This window comes from Nerophis lumbriciformis, linkage group LG05, assembly GCF_033978685.3.
Source record: "Nerophis lumbriciformis linkage group LG05, RoL_Nlum_v2.1, whole genome shotgun sequence".
In the NCBI taxonomy this organism is placed as follows: Eukaryota; Metazoa; Chordata; class Actinopteri; order Syngnathiformes; family Syngnathidae; genus Nerophis; species Nerophis lumbriciformis.
Window position 1 is genome coordinate 24998741 of NC_084552.2, and position 19759 is coordinate 25018499.

The following is a 19759-nucleotide window of genomic DNA, read 5'->3' on the forward strand; positions in this document are numbered from 1 at the left end:
TGTGGACAAAAATATCAGCTGTAGTATTGTAAATGATATGTGTTTAGCTGTTGAGGAACTCTTCGAATATAATGTACAAGTTACACCTTTTGAATGCAATTACTGAAATAAATCAAGTTTTTCAAAATATACACACATATGTGTGTGTTTGTGTGTTAAACCCACCACTGAGAGGCAAGCATGGCAAAGATGTCTGCCTGATGGTTGTTAAAGATGCGAAGCAGCTCAGGGTCAGAGGAGAAGTGTGCCAGGAGTCGCAGCTCCACTTGGCAGAAGTCTGAAATGATGGCCAGTGTTTACAATTTAACAGTGCTCAAAGCCATCAGAATCAAATACAGTATAGTCTGTTGGGGTGAAAGACAAAAAGACAAGACATTTTCTAAAAATATCATCCCATTATTTTTTCATGAGTCAGATCCGAATTCATCCAAGAATGGCCAGCAGGCTCAAACAACATAATGGATAATGTGTGCTTGCAAATGAAATGAATAATACAAACTATAATGAATGACAATTTGAAATATGTCCTATATATTGAAGTCTGATACAAGAGCTGCATCACAAATGTTGCCTTTACAGAGATAACATTTAGTTTTAATGTTCACAATCTGAGATGAGTTAATTTAACAATACCATTATACACGTAGGAGTAGTCTCCCAGACCCATAATATCGCTTGACGTGCCTCCAAATTTAACTTCTCCTCGAGACACTGGCAAGTGATAGGTAAATGGGTTATACTTGTATAGAGCTTTTCTACCTTCAAGGTACTCAAAGTGCTTTGACACTATTTCCATATCCACACACTGATGGCAGGAGCTGCCATGCAAGGACCTAACCATGACCCATCAGGAGCAAGGGTGAAGTGTCTTGCACAACGTGACTAGGATGGCGGAAGCCGGGAATCAAACTGCTGGCACGGCCGCTCTACCCACCGAGCCACGACGTCTCCACATAGTTCCATAACCCACAAATTATTGAAGAACGTGAAGGACATAGAGAGCGGATGACCAGGTGAAGCATGCTTGTATGGGCATATGTTGGGCTGCTTGTGTAAACTGGGTAGTGAAACTCTAGCGTGTGTGTTCTGTCCTCTTGCTGACCCTACTTATGTAAGTGTGACAAATTGTCTGTACCTCCCTGCTCTACCTAGGGACACTGTGGCCAGCAAGTGTGTTGGCTTTACCTGCAGCAACAAAGGCCCAGCCTTCTTGAGGAATGAACATTGCCCGAGGATGAACAGTCACCACCTCTTCCTCCTTTCCTGTGAATAAACATTGCTCACACATTTCATTTTCAAAAGTCCCATATTATAGCACAATAGTTTTTAAATAAGATAACCCGCAATAATGTATTTGAAGTGAGTTGTCAATAATTAAGCCTCAATACTGACATTTAGACAGTTTAAAAGTGCTTTCAGTAATTCCTATTGGAATGAGGCCATTTTGTGTCTGGCTGCGCACTTGCCCAACGTAATAGATGCCATGCATAACAATGGAACAGGACACCATTGTTAGCAACACTAGCATATTTATGTGAACTACAGTGCTAACATTACTGTTTTAACAGCAACATTATGTTCGGCTAGCCTATTTGCTGAAGAAAAATACAATAATCACGCATGCAGCTCTTACATCTGTAATGGAATAAATTGAACAATTTTATTTTCAAAGATGTGTAGGAAAGACTGCTTTTTTTTTTTTACAAAGTTGTGGGCATATACACAGGGCGGCTTCATCTAACGAGAGGGGAATCTTATCACCAAGAAATTAGGTTTGTCTTTCACGACATTATGACTACTGGTACATGAAACTTCAAACCCCGACCACTTCTGCCTAAAGTGGCTCAAACAAGTGTGGGAGATAATAGTTTTCTCATGTTTGGTTCTCACAAACAGGCCCTCGGGACACATAATATTGTTATAAGAGCATTTAACAGTCAATTGTGCATAGCTGAAGAGGACACATCATCTGGTTCAGTATGTACCTGTATATCTCAAGTCTAAGTGGAAGATAATGGGATGGAAAAGGGTAATGCTACAAAACATTATCACTGTTTGCTGACTCGGCCCAAGATGGCGGACATGACTGAGGGAGAGATGCTGATGGAGAAAAGGAGGATTTGATGACAAAGAACTCTCGGTGGCGAGCAAAGGTGCTGATGTTAGCGCCTATGAATCACTACAAACAGAAAAAGAGCTGAGCGTGGCCTGTAGTGCCAGCTAGTAACAGCTTGTTAATGTGGTCCTGCCCTGGCAACAGATGGAAGAGAAGTATTTGGACCTTAATTAATCCAGAAATAGGTCAATTAATTTTTTCCCCGAGCGTATACTGAAAATAAACAAATATCACCTCATCTGTTTTACAATTTACATGTAAAGAAGAATGCCCTGAGCAGATTTAAAATTCTAGGCATCTGGGCACCTTACCATGTATGTATTGCTTCTTGCTGATTGTAAGTGGCTGTCTTGGGATAGCCTGGAAGTTCTAGATTGGAGGAAACAAACAGTAAATATACAAAACATCAGAGAGGTATTAATTCAACATTTATTATTGCAGTGCTGGTTTGCACTCTGCCCCTCTCATCCAGGCAATTAAAAGCCTGACACATTTCTTTAATCAAATGGGTTACGACGCTGGGCATAGTTTAATTAAAACGCTAGAGAGATTCTCATCTTAAAATAGTAGCAGTGATCGTCATATCATTTCCCCGTGTTACATCCAGCCACAAAGTAATCAGAGAAAATGCTGAAACAGATAACACAACCACACACGTCACATTAGCAGTTATTTCCGAGCAGAGGAAAGCAAAATCGCAAAGTGATCAGTCACACTACACACCCTCTAATGTGAGGGAAAAGGGAACTCAGCAGTTCCATTTCAAACGCCGATAATCTCCCCATATCCATCCTCCGTAGCATGTGTGTGTGTGTGTGAGAGACAGAGAGAGGGAGAGACTACAAGTAATATGCTGGGATGAAGAAAGATTATGCATGGATGAAACTGTTTCCATTCATGCACGATCATTATGCGGTAAATTTGACCCTTAGAGTGAGTGTACTTCTGTGTCATCCGGATGGTGGGAGGGGGACACTGCTTCCACCCCTTATTTATTATTCAGCAGCGATAGGGAGGCAGTAACAGAGGCAAGGGAGGGCTGTAAAAAGGACTGCAGAGGCAGGGTGTGGACAGAGGAAAGGATATAAAAGCACAACAGCACAGACATACACACATGCCTGTGAAGTTTAAAGCTGCGTGTAATTGTGTTGACAGGTGACTCAGAGTGTGCAGTGACAAAAGCATGAATCAGTACTGACTGAAGTAGTTAAACAAAACATGTATTGAGATGAATGTAAAGTCTGACTGACTAGTTTGCTAAACATATGGCGCAGAATTACCTGTGGTGGTCGTGTTGAGTAATGTAGTTGCTGTGTACCAATTTAACAACTCGTCACGGAACATATGCACGATTAAAACGCACATGTCGTTATTCACGTCACACTGCAGCTACCAACAAACACTGGGTTCCATCTGTGCTGATTGGTGCAAGGATGCTACACAACACCTGCAGCTTAGCTATCCATCAAATGGAGTCAGGTGCTTTTAGGCTATAGGGGCACTAAGACCCAGGGCAAACCCCAAAAGATGCTTCAACAGCGAATCATATATTGCAGGTTTTTTTCTGAAAGTTAAATTTCAGCTTCAAGGAAACAAAAACAGATCAAGACGAGGGATTTTTCCCCAGTAGAGAATAGTCTCTGCAGCCATTTGTACCATGCTGAAGGGATTTACCTCAATCGAACCTGACAGATGAAAGCTACCAGCTCGGCAGTACTCCTCATTTGACACTGAGACTGAATTTGAAGTGAGTTTATGTGCCCACCAGGGTTTACGTAATCCAGGAATCTGATGCTGGATCGGTCGGCAAAAAAACTGCATATCCTTTTTTCACTTCTAGCTTTTTCCCCATTGAGGGCTGCAACAGCGACTCAATGCGTGAATTTTTTTTCAGTACTTACATCAGGTAGTGTTCCTGATGCAACCCTGGTCAGGAATTCGAACCCATGACCTCTGCCGTGAAAGGCAGACGCATGTACTGTTAAAACAGGGATTTAAAAACCCAGCACATACTGCAAATGTCTAAATTTGTCTGATTTTACCATTTTGATTCTTTTTCACGGTTTTACTTAAAGCGAACTGCAATTTTTTTTATTTTATTTTGCCTATCGTTCACAATCATTATGAGGGACAATAAGACAAAGGTTTTAGTTGGTTTTTTTCGCTTTCTAACATGTAAAAATCGGAATCAACTGGAGACTCTAAATTGTCAATAGGTATGAATGGTTGTTTGTCCAAATGCGCCCTGTGACTGGCTGGCCACCAGTCCAGGTTGTACCCCGCCTCTTGCCTGAAGTCAGCTGGGATGTACCCGTGAGTATACAAGCGATATGGAAACTGCACGGATAGAATGTAGCATTATCATTATTCAATTACAGAATTATTTATCACACATCTTTTACTTAACAAATGTATAGTACCGTAATTGTGAAAGCTATCTAAGATGACAGACTACTTATTTTACTGTAACACATCTTTATCCCCGTCTAATTACTTTTTCTTACTGTACCTCAATCATTACCATAATGGAGAAGTAGACTTAGATGAATTAAGTACATGTTGAGTATCATGTATAGTTACACTATCTTAGGAGTGCATACAAATATTTCCAGTTTAAAAATAAATAAAAACAAGAGCTAAAGGAAAACTCTGCTGTGGTGTTGTGAGGGAGGTGCTTACTGGGTGCTTTGCAGAGATTCTGCCCGTCACCACACTCGTCTGCAACCACGTGGAGGAAATGTAGTCCTGAGGGGATGTTGACTAGTGACTTACTTTGTTCTAACTTGAGATGCACCTCATTAAAACAGCTCACCCTGCCCATCATGCACGAAAGGATCCCGTCGACAAAAGTAGACTTGGTTTTGTGGACCTAAGGGCAACAATGCAGATGGTATTTACAGCTAAATGTAACGCAAAAATAAGTTCTTACCATTAGGCTAGGATGGTAACAAACCTGTCTGTATTCTAAAATAATTTTTGGCAGAGGATGCAAATCCTGTAGCAGCATCAACTGCAAGAAAGACAAAAGATAGTAATTTAAAAAATGTTATACTACAGTGGCATTTTATGTACATGTATTGTGTGCGTGTGTGTTGTACTGCAGCTTCCGAGGTAGATTGCTGCTGTGTGCTGAAAGTCTTGGGAAGCCTCTTGTTCTCACAGAGCTCATGAAGGCGCAGCTTTTCAAACAGAACCTTTTCAATTGACTAAATATTATACAAAGCCTGAAATCCACACAAACACACATGATGTACATGTTACGTTACTGACAGTTCTCAGCTGAATGTTGCTGGTAACAAGGAACATTTGTCCAGCAGCTCGATGGGCTTCTTCCTCTAACTGCTTCATCTTAGCCTGATGAAGACAAAAGGACATTTTGAAAACAATACCAACATAAGTGACAACCATGTGCAAGGGAAATACAGAACACACTTGATAGATACACAAGAGAGAAAGGAAACAGGACAAAAAGACAATGGTGTGGTGGCGAAACAAGATATAGCTTGCAGACTTGAGCCCAAATTGTAAAATAAAATATGTTCTTTTCCTCGCCTCAAAGCAAGTGACAGACTGCATCATCAATATTAAATTCAAGCCCCGCAGTATTGAAAACCACACTCACACAAAGATGCCGTTTAGAAGGAAGAGGTGACCTTGACGGTTAAGCTCATGCAAACACACCCGACTCAGCACCTGCTGTGTGTGCATGTTGGCCGAGGCAGACAGTGATACTCGCACAGACACTTGAAAGAAAATACTTTTCATCCTATTTATAGACACACACCGAATGATCCAGAGACGTTTTCCTCTAAAACATCTCATAGGAGGATGCAAGCGGGTCTGATGGTACGTTTCTGACAAAAACTGATCATCGACGTGGAAAAGTCTAGCACTGTTTTGTTTTTGTGTCATGTCTTACCCCCAGCAAGTCTGACATTTTCTTAACCACATCTTTGTCCACATGGATGCGATGGCTCTCCATTACTAAAACACAAATCAGAGTGAATGAAACAAATCATCATAGTTTATTTATTATATCTTAGTATCAGTGTACATACAAAAGTAGGATTAGGGTTGCACATACTGTAGGCTAAGATACTGCTTGTGCGTGCTTAATACTTGATTTTCTCAGCACTTGAAAGCACAGTAATTCATCTTTAGATAGAGATTGCACTTTGAAGGCCAGAAATGGGCACCTGTGTCATTGTACCTATATTGAGAAATCACTGGAGCTGGTCACCTGCTAGAATAGGAATCATGTTCAGCTCCATATCCAAGTACATCTTCCACAGACCTTGGCTCTGCAAACACCACACACCGACATACACACAAGAGATTAGTGAAAATGTGTGAGAAAGATGGAGAAGCAATCAAATTCTAACCTGAAGTTTATAACAAAGCTCCTCGTTGAGCCAGTAGAGGGAGCAAAGGTCTGAGATGACCTGGGACACAGAGAATGACTATGTTTGACCTTTTCTGCAATTGGCAATGTGCGTTCTGATAAGAAAGAGGCACACTGCTTGGTATGATACCCAATTCAGGTTTTTCCTTTTCAACTGCGACCTGTATGGGCACAACACATAAGGTCACATGTACTGAAGTGTGTTTATGGAAGTAAACATGGTGCCAATTCAAGTTCCTGGCCCGTTTGTGGTAATTTCAAGGATTTTGTGCAATCCATTTTTCATTTTTTTTAACTGAATTATTCCGCATAGGAGATTAAGGACTAAAAGGGAAATAATTTTGGCTGTGGCAGTTCGTGGGGCACTTGCTTCAACATCTGGTCCAAGGAGTGTGTGTGGGTGAAGGTTTGGAGCCTGGAATGATGGGACATTGATGTGTCACACATTAAGAGTGTTACTAAAACAGCCTTCTTTCAACTCCGTAATATCGCTAAAATTTGTCCCATTTTGTCCACCGCCGACGTTGAGATCATTATTCATGCGTTCGTTACGTCTCGTCTACTATAACGTAATTCCCGGGTCTCCCTACGTCATTAAAAGATTACAAATGGTACAAAATGTGGTTGCTAGACTTTTGACAAGAACAAGAAAGTTTGATCATATTACGCCTTTACTGGCTCACCTACACTGGTTTCCTGTGCACTTAACATGCGACTTTAAGGTCAAGGGACGGCGTGGCGCAGTGGAAGAATGGCCATGCGCGACCCGAGGGTCCCTGGTTCAATCCCCACCTAGTACCAACCTCGTCATGTCCGTTGTGTCCTGTGCAAGACACTTCACCCTTGCTCCTGATGGGTGCTGGTTAGCGCCTTGCATGGCAGCTCCCTCCATCAGTGTGTGAATGTGTGTGTGAATGGGTAAATGTGGAAGTAGTGTCAAAGCGCTTTGAGTACCTTGAAGGTAGAAAAGCGCTATACAAGTACAACCCATTTACTACTTTCGTATAAAATACTAAACGGTCTCGCTCCATCTTATCTTGCGGATTGTATTGTACCATATGTCCCGGCCAGAAATCTGCGCTATAAGAACTCCGGTTTAATAGTGATTCCCAGAGCCCAAAAAATTCTGCGGACTATAGAGCATTTTCTATTCGGGCTCCAGTACTATGGAATGCCCTACCAGTAACAGTTAGAGATGCTACCTCAGTAGAAGCATTTAAGTCCCATCTTTAAACTAATTTATACACCCTAGCCTTTAAATAGGCCCCTTTTAGACCAGTTGATCTGCCGTCTCTTTTATGCTCTGTCCCCCCTCTCCTGGAGAGGTTATTATGTGACCACAGATGAGTTGCTCGCTGTTCAAAGTCAGGACCCAGGATGGACCACTCCTCTGTGCATCAGTTGGTGACGTCTCTGCGCTGCTAACTTGTCTCCATTCAAGATGATCCCCTGCTGGTCTCCCAATGGACTGGACTTGCACATGAAGTCGGGACCCGGGGTGACCACTCCTCATGCATAAGTCGGTGGCGCCCCTGCGCCGCGACGTGTCTACATGCAAGAGGTCCCACATCTGCGGCCCCCTCCAAGGTTTCTCATTACGCCCCCAATGGGTTGAGTTTTTTTCTTGCCCTGATGTGGGATCTGAGCTGAGGATGTCGTTGTGGCTTCTGCAGCCCTTTGAGACATTTGTGATTAAGGGATATAATTAAACTTTGGTTGATTCATTGATCTATTGATTGATTGATGTGCCTTCTAAAACATAGATAACTTTTGTCTTCGGGAACGGAGAAACCTTAAATATAGTTAGTGAAGGTAGTTTACCTGTGTGGTACTCTGAGCTGGTGCTGATTGTGACGCCCTGAAATGTTTTTTAAGAAGGCCCTGGTAGGTAGAGCAGGGATCTCCAGGGTCCAGAAGCCACCCTGATACCTGAGGGTCCTGGATATTGCAACCTGACACTAGATAGAGGGCAAAACCTGACTGATCCAAGGTAACAAGGGGTAGTAATATCATACAAAGAGCCATGGTGTCATGTTTTTGTGCCTTGCCTTGTTTCCAGCTGATGTGTTGTCTGTACAACTGCAGAACTGTGCAAAGCAAATTCTTGGCCTTGTAGCACACGACCACTTGGGCTGAAAATAACACCTGTAGAAGTAGGTCTCTGTGGTGCATTTACATTTATTGAGCAAAAATCCTAAAAGGAGATGGGGCGTCATGCAAACATCACCTGGTGAAAGTCCTGTGTGTCTGCTGCGTGTGTTGTTGGGCCCATGTTGGGGTGAAGTCCAGTTTTAGGTAGAGCAGTAGGTCATTGAGGCCAAGTGAGTCCTGCGGTTCGGTGCTGTCCAGATCATTCTTAAGTAGTAGTAGGATGCCACACACTGGTGAAGTGAGCTTCTGTGCAGAAGAACCAGCAAGCATTTATCCTTATGGCATATTAAGCTATATTTATCGACTTACCGTCCCTGAGTGTAACTGAGTGTTACCATCTCGGTACACCATGGTTAGCAGCACTGCCTGAGCCTGCCTAACTACCTCAAACATATGCCTTTTTGCATCGAGGTTCAGCGCCTCAGCATCCTTCACTTTACAATCAGAGGTCAAGATAGCGGCTAGCCAGCCTGGTTTTGAGCAGCTGTTAGGGGCGCCGTCATTGATCCGACGTCTTTGCAGGCCAGTCGTCATCTCTTGTGGTTTATGGAAGCAGTTGGTTTTTGGTTCCAAGGCTGCAACAAAATGCAGGGGGACTTGGGGGGGAGGGGTTCTATTTTGAAGCAACTCATGCTTCCTCTTCAAGGAATCAGGCAGAACTTGATTTTGGGGTGCAGGTTGACTTGTGTTTTGTCGTCCATTTAGGGGTCTGGATTCCTGCAATGACGTTTTTCGGAGGCAAGGCAAGGCTGTGCTGCTTTCAGTGCTGACCTATGGAAAAGAAAGTTGAAGTTAAATGAAAAAAATAAAAAAATAAGCCTGATTTACTAAATTTTGCGTGCACTAAATCACCTGCAAACCATGATAGCACACGGGAAAACTGATCTACTAAACGTGTGCAAAGTGGATTACGTCTGTTAAGGGAGCAGAATAAGGCATGCAATCCATTTTGAGTCTCAGTCTTCATTAATATGTTTTTTATATATATATATATATATATATATATATATATATATGTATGATGATCATCAAAATGTTCACAATACTGGTAAAAGAAAATGCAAATATAATTATACAGCACACGCAGTGAGATTTATCAACACTGATCACCTTTTTGCAAGCACTATTTGGCGTTTTATTGAGTACATGTCAGAAGTACATGCAAACTGACAGTACCACACATGGCTGCAGGATCAGTGCTTGCGATGGCCAGACGAGAATCCTCCATCCTACGTGTGTCAACATTTGGGTGGACGGTTAGAAATAAAAAATATTAGACATATCGTCTATTCAACAATTTAATTTTTATGATTTTATTGCTGAAATTAGTTCAATTGATGCGTTTTAGTGTCTGCTGGCGGTTTTTCTTTTTAAATGTCACTCACTTGGATATTATTTAAGTGCTGGGCGTTCCCATGCAGTGACATTGGCATGAGGCAGCTTTTCCTCCCCAGGTTTACTGCAGCAAGAGGTTAGAGCCTTTTTAATCTGATTATCACTTTTCAGACACACTTCGAATCAATGGGGCATCAAGGTTACATTAGCATGCATGTCTGCAGTGTCAGGGCAAGTTCAGAACACGCACACAAATAAAACAATATAATTTATTGTGTATTTATATATGTATACATACATACATACACACACACGCACAAACACCCCGACTTTCTCCCACCTCCAAAGTCATGCCCCTGGGCATAGGTTCATTGGCAACACTAAATTAGTTCTAAAGGGGTGGCGAATAGAAAAAGGATGGATGAATACATATATGCAAATACACAAATATATACAAAAAGCATGTGAATACTAATACGGTAGATTAGATCGACTTTCTTGATCCCTTGGATGCGCGCCCTAAGAGAAACCAAGGTTATAGTCACTGTTTATGGTGTAAGTTTATTTTGAACACGCATACCACAGTTGTATGATGAATCACATATTTTCAGTTTCTCATTGCAACATGTCTGAAAAGGTATAGAAAAAAACAGATCTTATTTAATTCTACCCGGTTTACAATTAATAACAATTACTAACGCATTTGTTCACTTCCTTTTTAATTTGATACACAATTTAAATCCATTTATAAATTTCTCAATAAATGGTTAAATAAATTGTAATTCACATAATGAGATGAATAAGATTATACATTTTTTCAATAAAGTTTAAAATGCTTTAGGAATCTTTGAACTGTACTTGGTAAACGCTTCGAGTTTGAACAGTTTCTTAAACTGGATCATATTAGTAAATTGTTTCACTTCTTTGCTGAATCCCTTCCATAATTCAATTCCACATACTGATATACTAAAAGGTCTTCAGTGCTGTACGTGCATACGCATGCTTTGAATTAGATTTTTCCCTAAGATTGTAGTTCTCTTTTGTTGAGAATAATTGTTGTACATTTTTGAGTTGTAAGTTATAGTTTAGTTAGTACAGTGGTTCTGAAGCTGGGTTCGTTCGAACCCTAGGGGTTCGGCGGAGCATCTGCCGCGGAGGTCAAGACAAACCCGACTCATCGTGTAAATAAAAACTTCTCCCTATCGGCGTATTATGGATACCCCCGAACAATGTTACCTCTAATTTTCCATCTGATTTGCAGGTGTGTAATTTGTTGTGAGTTTATGCACTGTGTTGGTTTTTTTCTTTGAACAAGGTGATGTTCATGCACGGTTAATTTTGTGCACCAGTAAAAAAACATAACTTTGTCTTGGATTGGATAAAAAAAAGCATTTTATTTTTCACTAAAGAAGGGTTCGGTGAATGCGCATATGAAACTGGTGGGGTTCAGTACCTCCAACAAGGTTAAGAACCACTGAGTTAGTACATAATTTGAGCTTTTTGCAAATGTAACAAATATAACAATTTCAATCATTTTGGCTCAATAAATAAAAGGCTTGAGTGTTCACTATATTCATCATAATGGATTATTCTAATAGAGCTTTTTTGTACGACGGTTAGTGAATGAAGTGTACTTTTGTTGTTATTTCTCCATATTTCTACACCATCAGTCAGATATGGTAACACGAGCGAGCAGTAAAGAATATGAAGGGATTTTTGGAAGTTTAAATTTAGCTTAAATCATTGATGTGTTCAAGTACCTCGGAGTCTTGTTCACGAGTGAGGAAAGAGTGGATCGTGAGATCGGCAGGCAAATCAGGGCGGCGTCTGCAGTAATGTGGACACTATCGATCCGTCGTGGTGAAGAAAGAACTGAGCCGGAAGGAAAAGCTCTCAATTTACCGGTCGATCTACATCCCTATTCTCACCTGTGGTCATGAGCTTTGGGTTATGACCGAAAGGACTAGATCCCGGGTACAAGCGGCCAAAATTAGTTTCCTCCGTCGGGTGGCGGGGCTCTCCCTTGAGACAGGGTGAGAAGCTCTGTCATTCGGGAGGAGCTCAGAGTAAAGCCTCTGCTCCTCCACATCGAGAGAAGCCAGATGAGGTGGTTCAGGCATCTGGTCAGGATGCCCTCGAACGCCTCCCTGGCAACGTGTTTAGAGCACCGTCCAACCGGCAAGAGGCCACAAGGAAGACCCAGGACACGTTGGAGGGACTATGTCTCCCAGCTGGCCTGGGAATGCCTCGGATCCCCCGGGAGGAGCTGGACGAGGTGGCCGGGGAGAAGGGAGTCTGGGCTTCTCTGCTTAGGCTGCTGCCCCCGCGACCTGACCTTGGACCAACGGAATAAGATGAATGGACAGCATTGGTGTATTTCTTGCCACCTTATGTTGTATATTTTGTATGAGATTTATAGTTCACCTTATTGTCTATTATTACAACCGAAAATGTGGCTTATTTTACTCTGTCAATGTCTAATCCGTCTATTTCTTGTTGTTCCATTTGTCTTTTTCTCCTACGGTTACCAAATAGCATTATTTTCGTTTATTGAGATTCCAGGATAGTCTGTTTTTGTCAAACCATCTAATTAATTTGTTAATTTCTTCTGCTATTTGTATTAGCTTCTGTGTTCTGTCCTGAGCAAAAGAGTCATGTCATCTGTAAATAGTACTAACTTTGGGTCCGTTGAAGAATAAATGAATAAAGTTAAACTTAAAAAAAGCTCAGAAAATATAATGAAATGCTATCAAGGCAAAAGCCAAATGATTGCATAGTGTACAAGTTTGAGCCTTATAATGAAACTAAGTTGTGATAGTGACTGTGTTGGTCTCAAAAAAGTAATCTACCTCTATATTTTTTACACAACATTAACTAGAGGCCTTATTTTTTCCTTTTATTGTATTGAGATAAATCATTAGTACAGTATTGGCAACATATGCTGTGAATGACAAAATATGTCAATGCTGCAAAATATATAGTGTTGGGCTAAAACACAGCACAATTTGTTGTCAAAACTGAATAAGGACTTGACTTGAAATAGTAATAATCATCCATCCATTTTCTACTGCTTATCCTCTTTTGGGATTGTGGGTGGAGCTGGAGCCAATCCTAGCTGCAATCGAGTTGAAGGCAGGGTACACTGCGGACAAGTCATCACCTCATCGCAGGACCATCACAGACAATCATTCACACACTAGGGTCAATCTGCTCTCTAAACACACGTGTCCAAGTCACTTCCTGTAGGTAATTCCTGCATCATTAGTCCTAAATTTGCCTTCAATCCTGCAACAGATGTGTTGGTACTACCTTCGGTGCTTATTTTGACAGTGGGCGCCTCAGCATGGTGACCACAGGGGAACAATTTAATATCGCAGAACTCATCCTTTGGAGGAGGAATACTGAGGAGAGAACTGGGATTTCCGTTATCGCTGGAGCTGTGAGGGACAAATGACACTAGTTTATAATCCATACACAACATATAACATGACATTAATCGAGCAATTTACAAGCCTGGGCCCTGCCATGCTTCCTCATTTTTGGTCTGAGTGCCAGGAGCCCCCATCAGCCTCTGGTTGGTAGGATACCTCCCTGACATACAACAAGAGAGAAAAAACACAACACTCTCTCATTGCAACAGACCAACTAAACAACCTAGATTACACTCCCGAAATAATGTACAAAACTCAAAGCCAGTGAAGTTGGCACGTTGTGTAAATCGTAATTAAAAACAGAATACAATGATTTGCAAATCCTTTTCAACCTATATTCAATTGAATAGACTGCAAAGACAAGATACTTAACGTTTGAACTGGAAAACTGTTATTTTTTGCAAATATTAGCTCATTTGGAATTTGATGCCTGCAACATGTTTCAAAAAAGCTGGCACAAGTAGCAAAAAAGACTGAGAAAGTTGAAGAATGCTCATCAAACACTTATTCGGAAAAGCCCACAGGTGAACAGGCTAATTGGGAACAGGTGGGTACCATGATTGGGTATAAAAGCAGCTTCCATGAAATGCTCAGTCATTCACAAACAAGGATGGGGCGAGGGTCACCACTTTGTGAACAAATGCTGAGCAAATTGTCCAACAGTTTAAGAACAACATGTCTCATTATTGCAAGGAATTTAGGGATTTCACCATCTACGGTCCGTCATATCATCAAAAGGTTCAGAGAATCTGGAGAAATCACTCCAGAGCCGAAAACCAACATTGAATGCCTGTAACCTTCGATCCCTCAGGTGACATCAGTGTTTAAAGGATATCACCACATGGGCTCAGGACCACTTCAGAAAACCACTGTCAGTAACTACAGTTGGTCACGACATCTGTAAGTGCAACTTAAAACTCTACTCTGCAAAGCGAAATCCATTTATCAACAACATCCAGAACTGCCACCGGCTTCACTGGGCCCGACCTCATCTAAGATGGACTGATGCAAAGTGGAAAAGTGTTTTGTGGTAGTTTTTGGAAACTGTGGACGTTGTGTCCTCCGGAACAAAGAGGAAAAGAACCATCCGGATTGTTATGGGCGCAAAGTTCAAAAGCCAGCATCTGTGATGGTATGGGGGTGTATTAGTGCCCAAGGCATGGGTAACTTACACATCTGTGAAGACACCATTAATGCTGAAAGGTACATACAGGTTTTGGAGCAACATATGTTGCCATCCAAGCAATGTTATCATGGACGCCCATGCTTATTTCAGCAAGACTATGCCAAGCCATGTGTTACAACAGAGTGGCTTCATAGTTAAAGAGTGCGGGTACTAGACTGGCCTGTCTATAGTCCAGACCGGTCTCCCATTGAAAATGTGTGCCGCAATATGAAGTCTAAAAATAACAACGGAGACCCCCGGACTGTTGAACAACTTAAGCTGTACATCAAGCAAGAATGGGAAAGAATTCCACCTGAAAAGCTTCAAAAATGTGTCTCCTCAGTTCCCAAACATTTACAAAGTGTTGTTAAAAGGAAAGGCCATGTAACAGTGGTAAAAATGCCCCTATGCCAACTTTTTTGCAATGTGTTGCTGCCATTAAATTCTAAGTAAATGATTTGCAAAAAAAAAATGTGTTTCTCAGCTCGAACATTAAATATCTTCTCTTTGCAGTCTATTCAATTGAATATAAGTTGAAAAGGATTTGTAAATCATTGTATTCCGTTTTTATTTACACAACGTGCCAACTTCACTGGTTTTGGGGTTTGTATATGACGTACTGTGCCTATGTCTGGCTGCTTTACTCTGGGCTTGGAGAACAGCCAGAATCTTCTGGGCCGCCATGGAAAGCGGTTCTCTGCTGGGTTCCTCCATTTTCAATCAAGTCTGTTTTCTCTCTCGGTAACTGAAAAAAACAAACGCAGGAGTAAAACCAGAGACACACATTGGACTACCTTACATTCAATAGCCTTGGAAACAGATCTTAAATACGGTCCACAACATCAGACTGCTTAGAAATGTTTATTTATTAGAGGACATGTGCCAAACAAAGACATTACAAGACTGCTTGGCAAGAGCATTAAAAGCAAAACAAAGAAAAACAATGTTTTTTTGTTTTAGCATCATGGCTGTTCCTTCCTCAGTCTCAATTTGCTCTCCAGCTCCTCCACAACTTTCTGAAGGAGTCTAGCATCCAAGTGGAAGTAAATGTAAAGATCTCTCTCCTGACTGAGGAGGGGGTTGTGCTCAAGCTGGGAGCCTTTGGCTTTCACCTCTTTGATTATATCTTGCATGACCTCTTGCAAACTCTGCAGCTGTGACTCTGCAACAGCAAGCTTTTTGGTCAGCTCCTAAAGGGGGATAAATGACATTTATATTCAAGATCATGACTTACTAAATTACATTTCAGCAACAGCCGTATAATGTGTGTCTTCATTTGATGGCAGAGTAAAAGCTTATTTAGTTTGAGCAGTCAGTATTTTCATGGACAACTATAGAATATTTGGGGAAATTTGTTATTGAGCCAATTATAGTTTACAATATAGCTAAACACAATTTTTTTTATGGCACTATGAGTTACAATATTTTGTTTTGGTAAAATATAGTTGTTTAGAGTAAAAGTTCCTAGTTTAACACAGGTGGCAGGGGAAATTGTTTAAGGGGGACACAGTACAGGAAGTTAGCCTAGTCAGTGAGTGTAAGGATTGTGGCGGCTGCTGAAGTTTACAATAAAGTTTAGTTGAGCAAATATACATCTCTAAACATTCAGTCTTTAAAGTTTGTAAAAGCGTCCACGTGGCTCTCCGGTCCCCTTCCCTCCTTCCTGGGTCAGTCTTCAATAAACTTTGAAGGGATGGTGTATGCCCTCTTATCTATTTCATTAGTCCTTTTTGCATTTATTCTCAGTAAAAAAAAAATGGTGGTAATATTTGTGTACCTGATTATTTGGATTTGCATTGCTTCTTATGCAAAAAATTTATTTGGTCTTCATCTGACCTTTTGTAACTACTGCATAGCGTTTGTAAAGACAAATATTATATTTGTGTGCCAAAATATAGAGTAATAGTTCTTAGTTAAGCATAGTTTTTATGTTAAAATATAGTAGTTTTAGTCTCATATAGAGGTTCTCAGTAGGTTTCAAAAAGTCAAATTTAAAACTTTAAATACAATTCAGGATCCATTTCACATCAATACAGGCAAAAGCCCTAAAAGCCTCTATTATGAACTAATATGCATGCATTTTATGACCACTTTATGTTTATCTGATTCGCCATTGGATTCCAATGCCTTCAGTCCCAATTTTGCAATGTTACCTTGCAGAAGGTGCGATGTGCTTCATATACGTTTCTACCCACTGGCTTTGATCATACATTATATAATTTTTTTCTGGAGCCACTGATCATTAAACGTGCACTTAACCATCTTAAACAATTTTGCTTCGCTGTGGGCTTTCGTAATCTCTGCTGTAACATACAGCAGCATGTGGTGAGCACAGCACACAAGCTGGTTGTGCTCGATAAATTGTGACTGGGCTGCACAATTTAACGGCCAGCTACTTAATTTCGTCTTGCAGCTTGTTATTTTGGTTCTGAATTAAGTGTAGTAATTCTGTATAAAAAGTGTGTGGTCTAATACCGTATAGTATTTTTATCCTAAGATGTGGGGGATTTGAGTAAAGTATAGTCTCTTTATTGTAAACTAGTGGTTTTGACTAAAGTATAGTATTTTGGGGATAAAACATATTGGTTTTAAGTTAATTATTGCATTAGGATAGTATAGCACAGCAGTTTAGAGTAAAGCATTGATTTTTGTGGGGCTATTTTGGTAGTTTTTCTTATGGTAAAATATAGTAATTCTGAGTAAATCTCTTCCTAAATGTACAGAGATTGATAGAGACAATGGTGACAATAATGGTGTGCATAAGGTGAATGAAAACAAACCCACCTGTGCATTAGGACAGAGCAGTTCTTGGTTAGTGATGGCCATAGAACATAGGCGTGGACTTAAGACCAGCTGCTGGAACTCTGTGTACATGGCCCTGTGAAGAGCCTCGCAGTGGCCTTCCAGTTGAGCCATAGAAAAGTTCTGCTCCCAGTTGGCAGCTGCCAGTGCATCACGGGACACCTGGAGATTGTTTGCTAGATTGCAGGTAGCCTGGTCCAGTTCTTCGAGTGACCGGAAAGGTTCTGCTGTCGCCTGGGCGGAATCCATGATCTGGAGGAGTCTGTGGAAAGCATTTGAACAGGGGATAGATCAAGAAAAGCACAGTGTAGCCGGATTTGCATATGCATTGCCTTGTTGCACCACCTAATGGGGAAAGTTGGTAAACTGCATTGATGAGAATAATAATCCTACTACCTGCTGAGTGCAGCGTCCTTGCAGCTGATGATGGATCTTGGCCTTGTGTTTACTGCCAGCTCAGGATGTGCCAGAGCCTGCGTCCGGATGGACGCCACTTCATGTTCTTCAACAAGTCTGCTGCTCAAATCACTAAGCTGCTTCAGGCAAGCCCTCCAGCAATTCAGCTCCACCTCATGGGCCAAGAGGACGATGTCAAAGGAGGCCTTCTGGCGGAGCAGGACATTGCGTACCTTGTTGGATTAAGTGACAAGGATTTGACTAGCTGTTAATTTATTCCAGTAGAATTAAAGAAAAAAATAAGCAACTTGTTAACACAAACTTGATTTTGTTGAGATGTGAGGTAGTTCTGCCTGGCCAGTTGCACGGCCAGGTCTCCCTTCACAATAGGCACGTTAATCACCCGCGCTGACTCCCGAAGGGCAGCAGGCACCGTTCCATGGAGCAGCGCTTCGAGTTCCCCCTCCACAACCTGCAGCTCCTTTCTCGACACCACCTCGCGCACTTGAAGCGAGGAAGAGTTGGAGATGCTCTGGTTGGGTAACAGGCCAAAAAAAAGGAGGATTATCATGTAAGTGAACGCATCGCAAGATTAAATATGTTTACCTTGCAAGAGGAGTTGTCAGAGAGCCAATCTAGTCCAGCCTTGACACTTTTCTCCTCTGCAGTGGCTTGCATCAGCTGATGCTGAGCCACAATGTGAGACCACTGAAGTCTGGCCATTTCGGTTCTCTTTTGCTCCACGACACTCTCTTCCTTCTCCTTTTCTTCACCTTCACAAGAGCTGAGGTCCAACAGCTGGAGGGAGTAAGAAGTTTCAATGATGTCCGAAATGCCAGTGAAGAAGTGCGTCCGGGTAAAGGCGGAGAGTGTTTTGGTATTAAGCTCCTCTTGATGCAGATATGGATCCAAAGACAGCTGGGATAGAAGAGCTGTGGGCGCTCTGCTAACAGACTCCCTTTTGTCGTTTTGTATGGCTTCAGACTGAGCAGAGAAGTAAGATGTGAGCCTGCTGACCTCATCTGTGAAGCTTTGTAGTGCACTGTTGGTGTCCGCATTCTCGGCTCCAAGATAAGCATTGATCTCGATTAACCCGGACACAGCACTCTCCGATTCTGCGGCCAGACGAAGGTCAATATCTGCACGAGAAGTGGCTGCGACCTGCAACTTTTTATAACGACTCTGTTTCAGCTCTTTCTCCTCACCCAGCGCCCGGAGCTCTGCTTCCAAGTCTTCTAAGGAAACACCCGGATCTGCTGCAAACATGGACGAAGATGAAGACAAGGCGATTGCACTGTTCTCCTTAGATGGTCCGATGGTTTTGAGGACCTCTCCTAAAGTGGCTTCATCCAGAATGGGTTTGCCAGAATTGCAGAGCTCCTGGAAAGCAGACGCTTCCTCCGGGGTCAACACATTTGTCCGGTTTAGTGACCGACAGACAAAACGCAAAAAGTGGAGGTTTTCCGGGGCGCTGTCAAACAGCCAGTCGAACTCAGAGGCCTTCAGTGAGGATGCATCGGGGTAACCCAGACGGCCCATTGCCTCCACAAACTGACGACCGTTTAACATAGTGCTTATGTTGTTTTCCTATAATTTATTTGTATTTTTTAAAAGAAACACACTATTACAATATAGTATTTCCAACTACCATTCACCATGAGAAGGGTATATTTGTGCCGCCTTTACAGAATAACACCGACAGGCGAGTATTTTTACCACCAAAAAAAAACCCGAATATGAACCGAAAACCATGCAAACTAACATTTGTCCTCTTATTTAAGTCGTAACGAAGTTGTTTCCCGTTACATACTTTTAAAAACAACAGTGAATATAATAGAAATTTGACCTGTCCACTCACCGCCTCCACTAGCTTAGAAGCATACAGCCCGCGCCCAATTTATAATTTCTGCGTCATCAAAGGAGGACTGCTAGGAATGATGACGTCAAAGTTTTCAACCAAT

General features: G+C 41.7%; 2 protein-coding genes across 7 annotated transcripts in view; both read right to left on the reverse strand.

The window, feature by feature from the left end:
• Window positions 1-19706, reverse strand: part of poln (polymerase (DNA directed) nu) — a 42097-nt gene extending 22391 nt beyond the window's left edge. For 2 of the 6 annotated variants that reach the window (XM_061961010.1, XM_061961013.1), the window contains exons 1-20: window positions 19657-19706; window positions 15221-15345; window positions 13514-13595; window positions 13314-13441; window positions 10055-10128; window positions 8979-9440; window positions 8746-8915; window positions 8567-8679; window positions 8340-8476; window positions 6499-6558; window positions 6357-6417; window positions 6036-6100; window positions 5387-5470; window positions 5215-5310; window positions 5070-5126; window positions 4929-4985; window positions 4796-4861; window positions 2428-2485; window positions 1186-1263; window positions 166-277 (exon numbers count right to left, since the gene is read on the reverse strand). In XM_061961010.1, coding sequence (XP_061816994.1) covers window positions 166-277; window positions 1186-1263; window positions 2428-2485; window positions 4796-4861; window positions 4929-4985; window positions 5070-5126; window positions 5215-5310; window positions 5387-5470; window positions 6036-6100; window positions 6357-6417; window positions 6499-6558; window positions 8340-8476; window positions 8567-8679; window positions 8746-8915; window positions 8979-9440; window positions 10055-10128; window positions 13314-13441; window positions 13514-13595; window positions 15221-15314 — 2054 coding nt within the window. In that variant the 5' untranslated portion in view covers window positions 15315-15345; window positions 19657-19706. Of the gene's footprint in view, window positions 1-165; window positions 278-1185; window positions 1264-2427; window positions 2486-4795; window positions 4862-4910; window positions 4986-5069; window positions 5311-5386; window positions 5471-6035; window positions 6101-6356; window positions 6418-6498; window positions 6559-8339; window positions 8477-8566; window positions 8680-8745; window positions 8916-8978; window positions 9441-9779; window positions 9899-10054; window positions 10129-13313; window positions 13442-13513; window positions 13596-15220; window positions 15346-19656 lie in introns of those variants that run through there. The other 4 variants (XM_061961011.1, XM_061961012.1, XM_061961015.1 and 1 more) reach the window with 4 other exon arrangements.
• On the reverse strand, window positions 15446-19710 carry haus3 (HAUS augmin-like complex, subunit 3). The gene is made up of 5 exons (XM_061961020.2): window positions 18405-19710; window positions 18121-18330; window positions 17799-18031; window positions 17385-17664; window positions 15446-15790 (listed from the first exon to the last, which is right to left on the reverse strand). The coding sequence occupies exons 1-5, from the start codon at window positions 19365-19367 to the stop codon at window positions 15563-15565; spliced, it is 1914 nt and encodes a 637-aa protein (XP_061817004.1). The 5' UTR covers window positions 19368-19710; the 3' UTR covers window positions 15446-15562.
• Window positions 19711-19759: the final 49 nt, after the last annotated feature.

Excerpts from the sequence above, each read along its gene's own strand:
- haus3 (XM_061961020.2), bottom strand. The coding sequence starts at position 19,367 with ATGTTAAACGGTCGTCAGTTTGTGGAGGCAATGGGCCGTCTGGGTTAC. Across the intron at positions 18,331-18,404 it reads CTGACAACTCCTCTTGCAAG|AGCATCTCCAACTCTTCCTC; the intron begins GTAAACATATTT and ends TTACCCAACCAG. Across the intron at positions 18,032-18,120 it reads TCACATCTCAACAAAATCAA|GTACGCAATGTCCTGCTCCG; the intron begins GTTTGTGTTAAC and ends TAATCCAACAAG.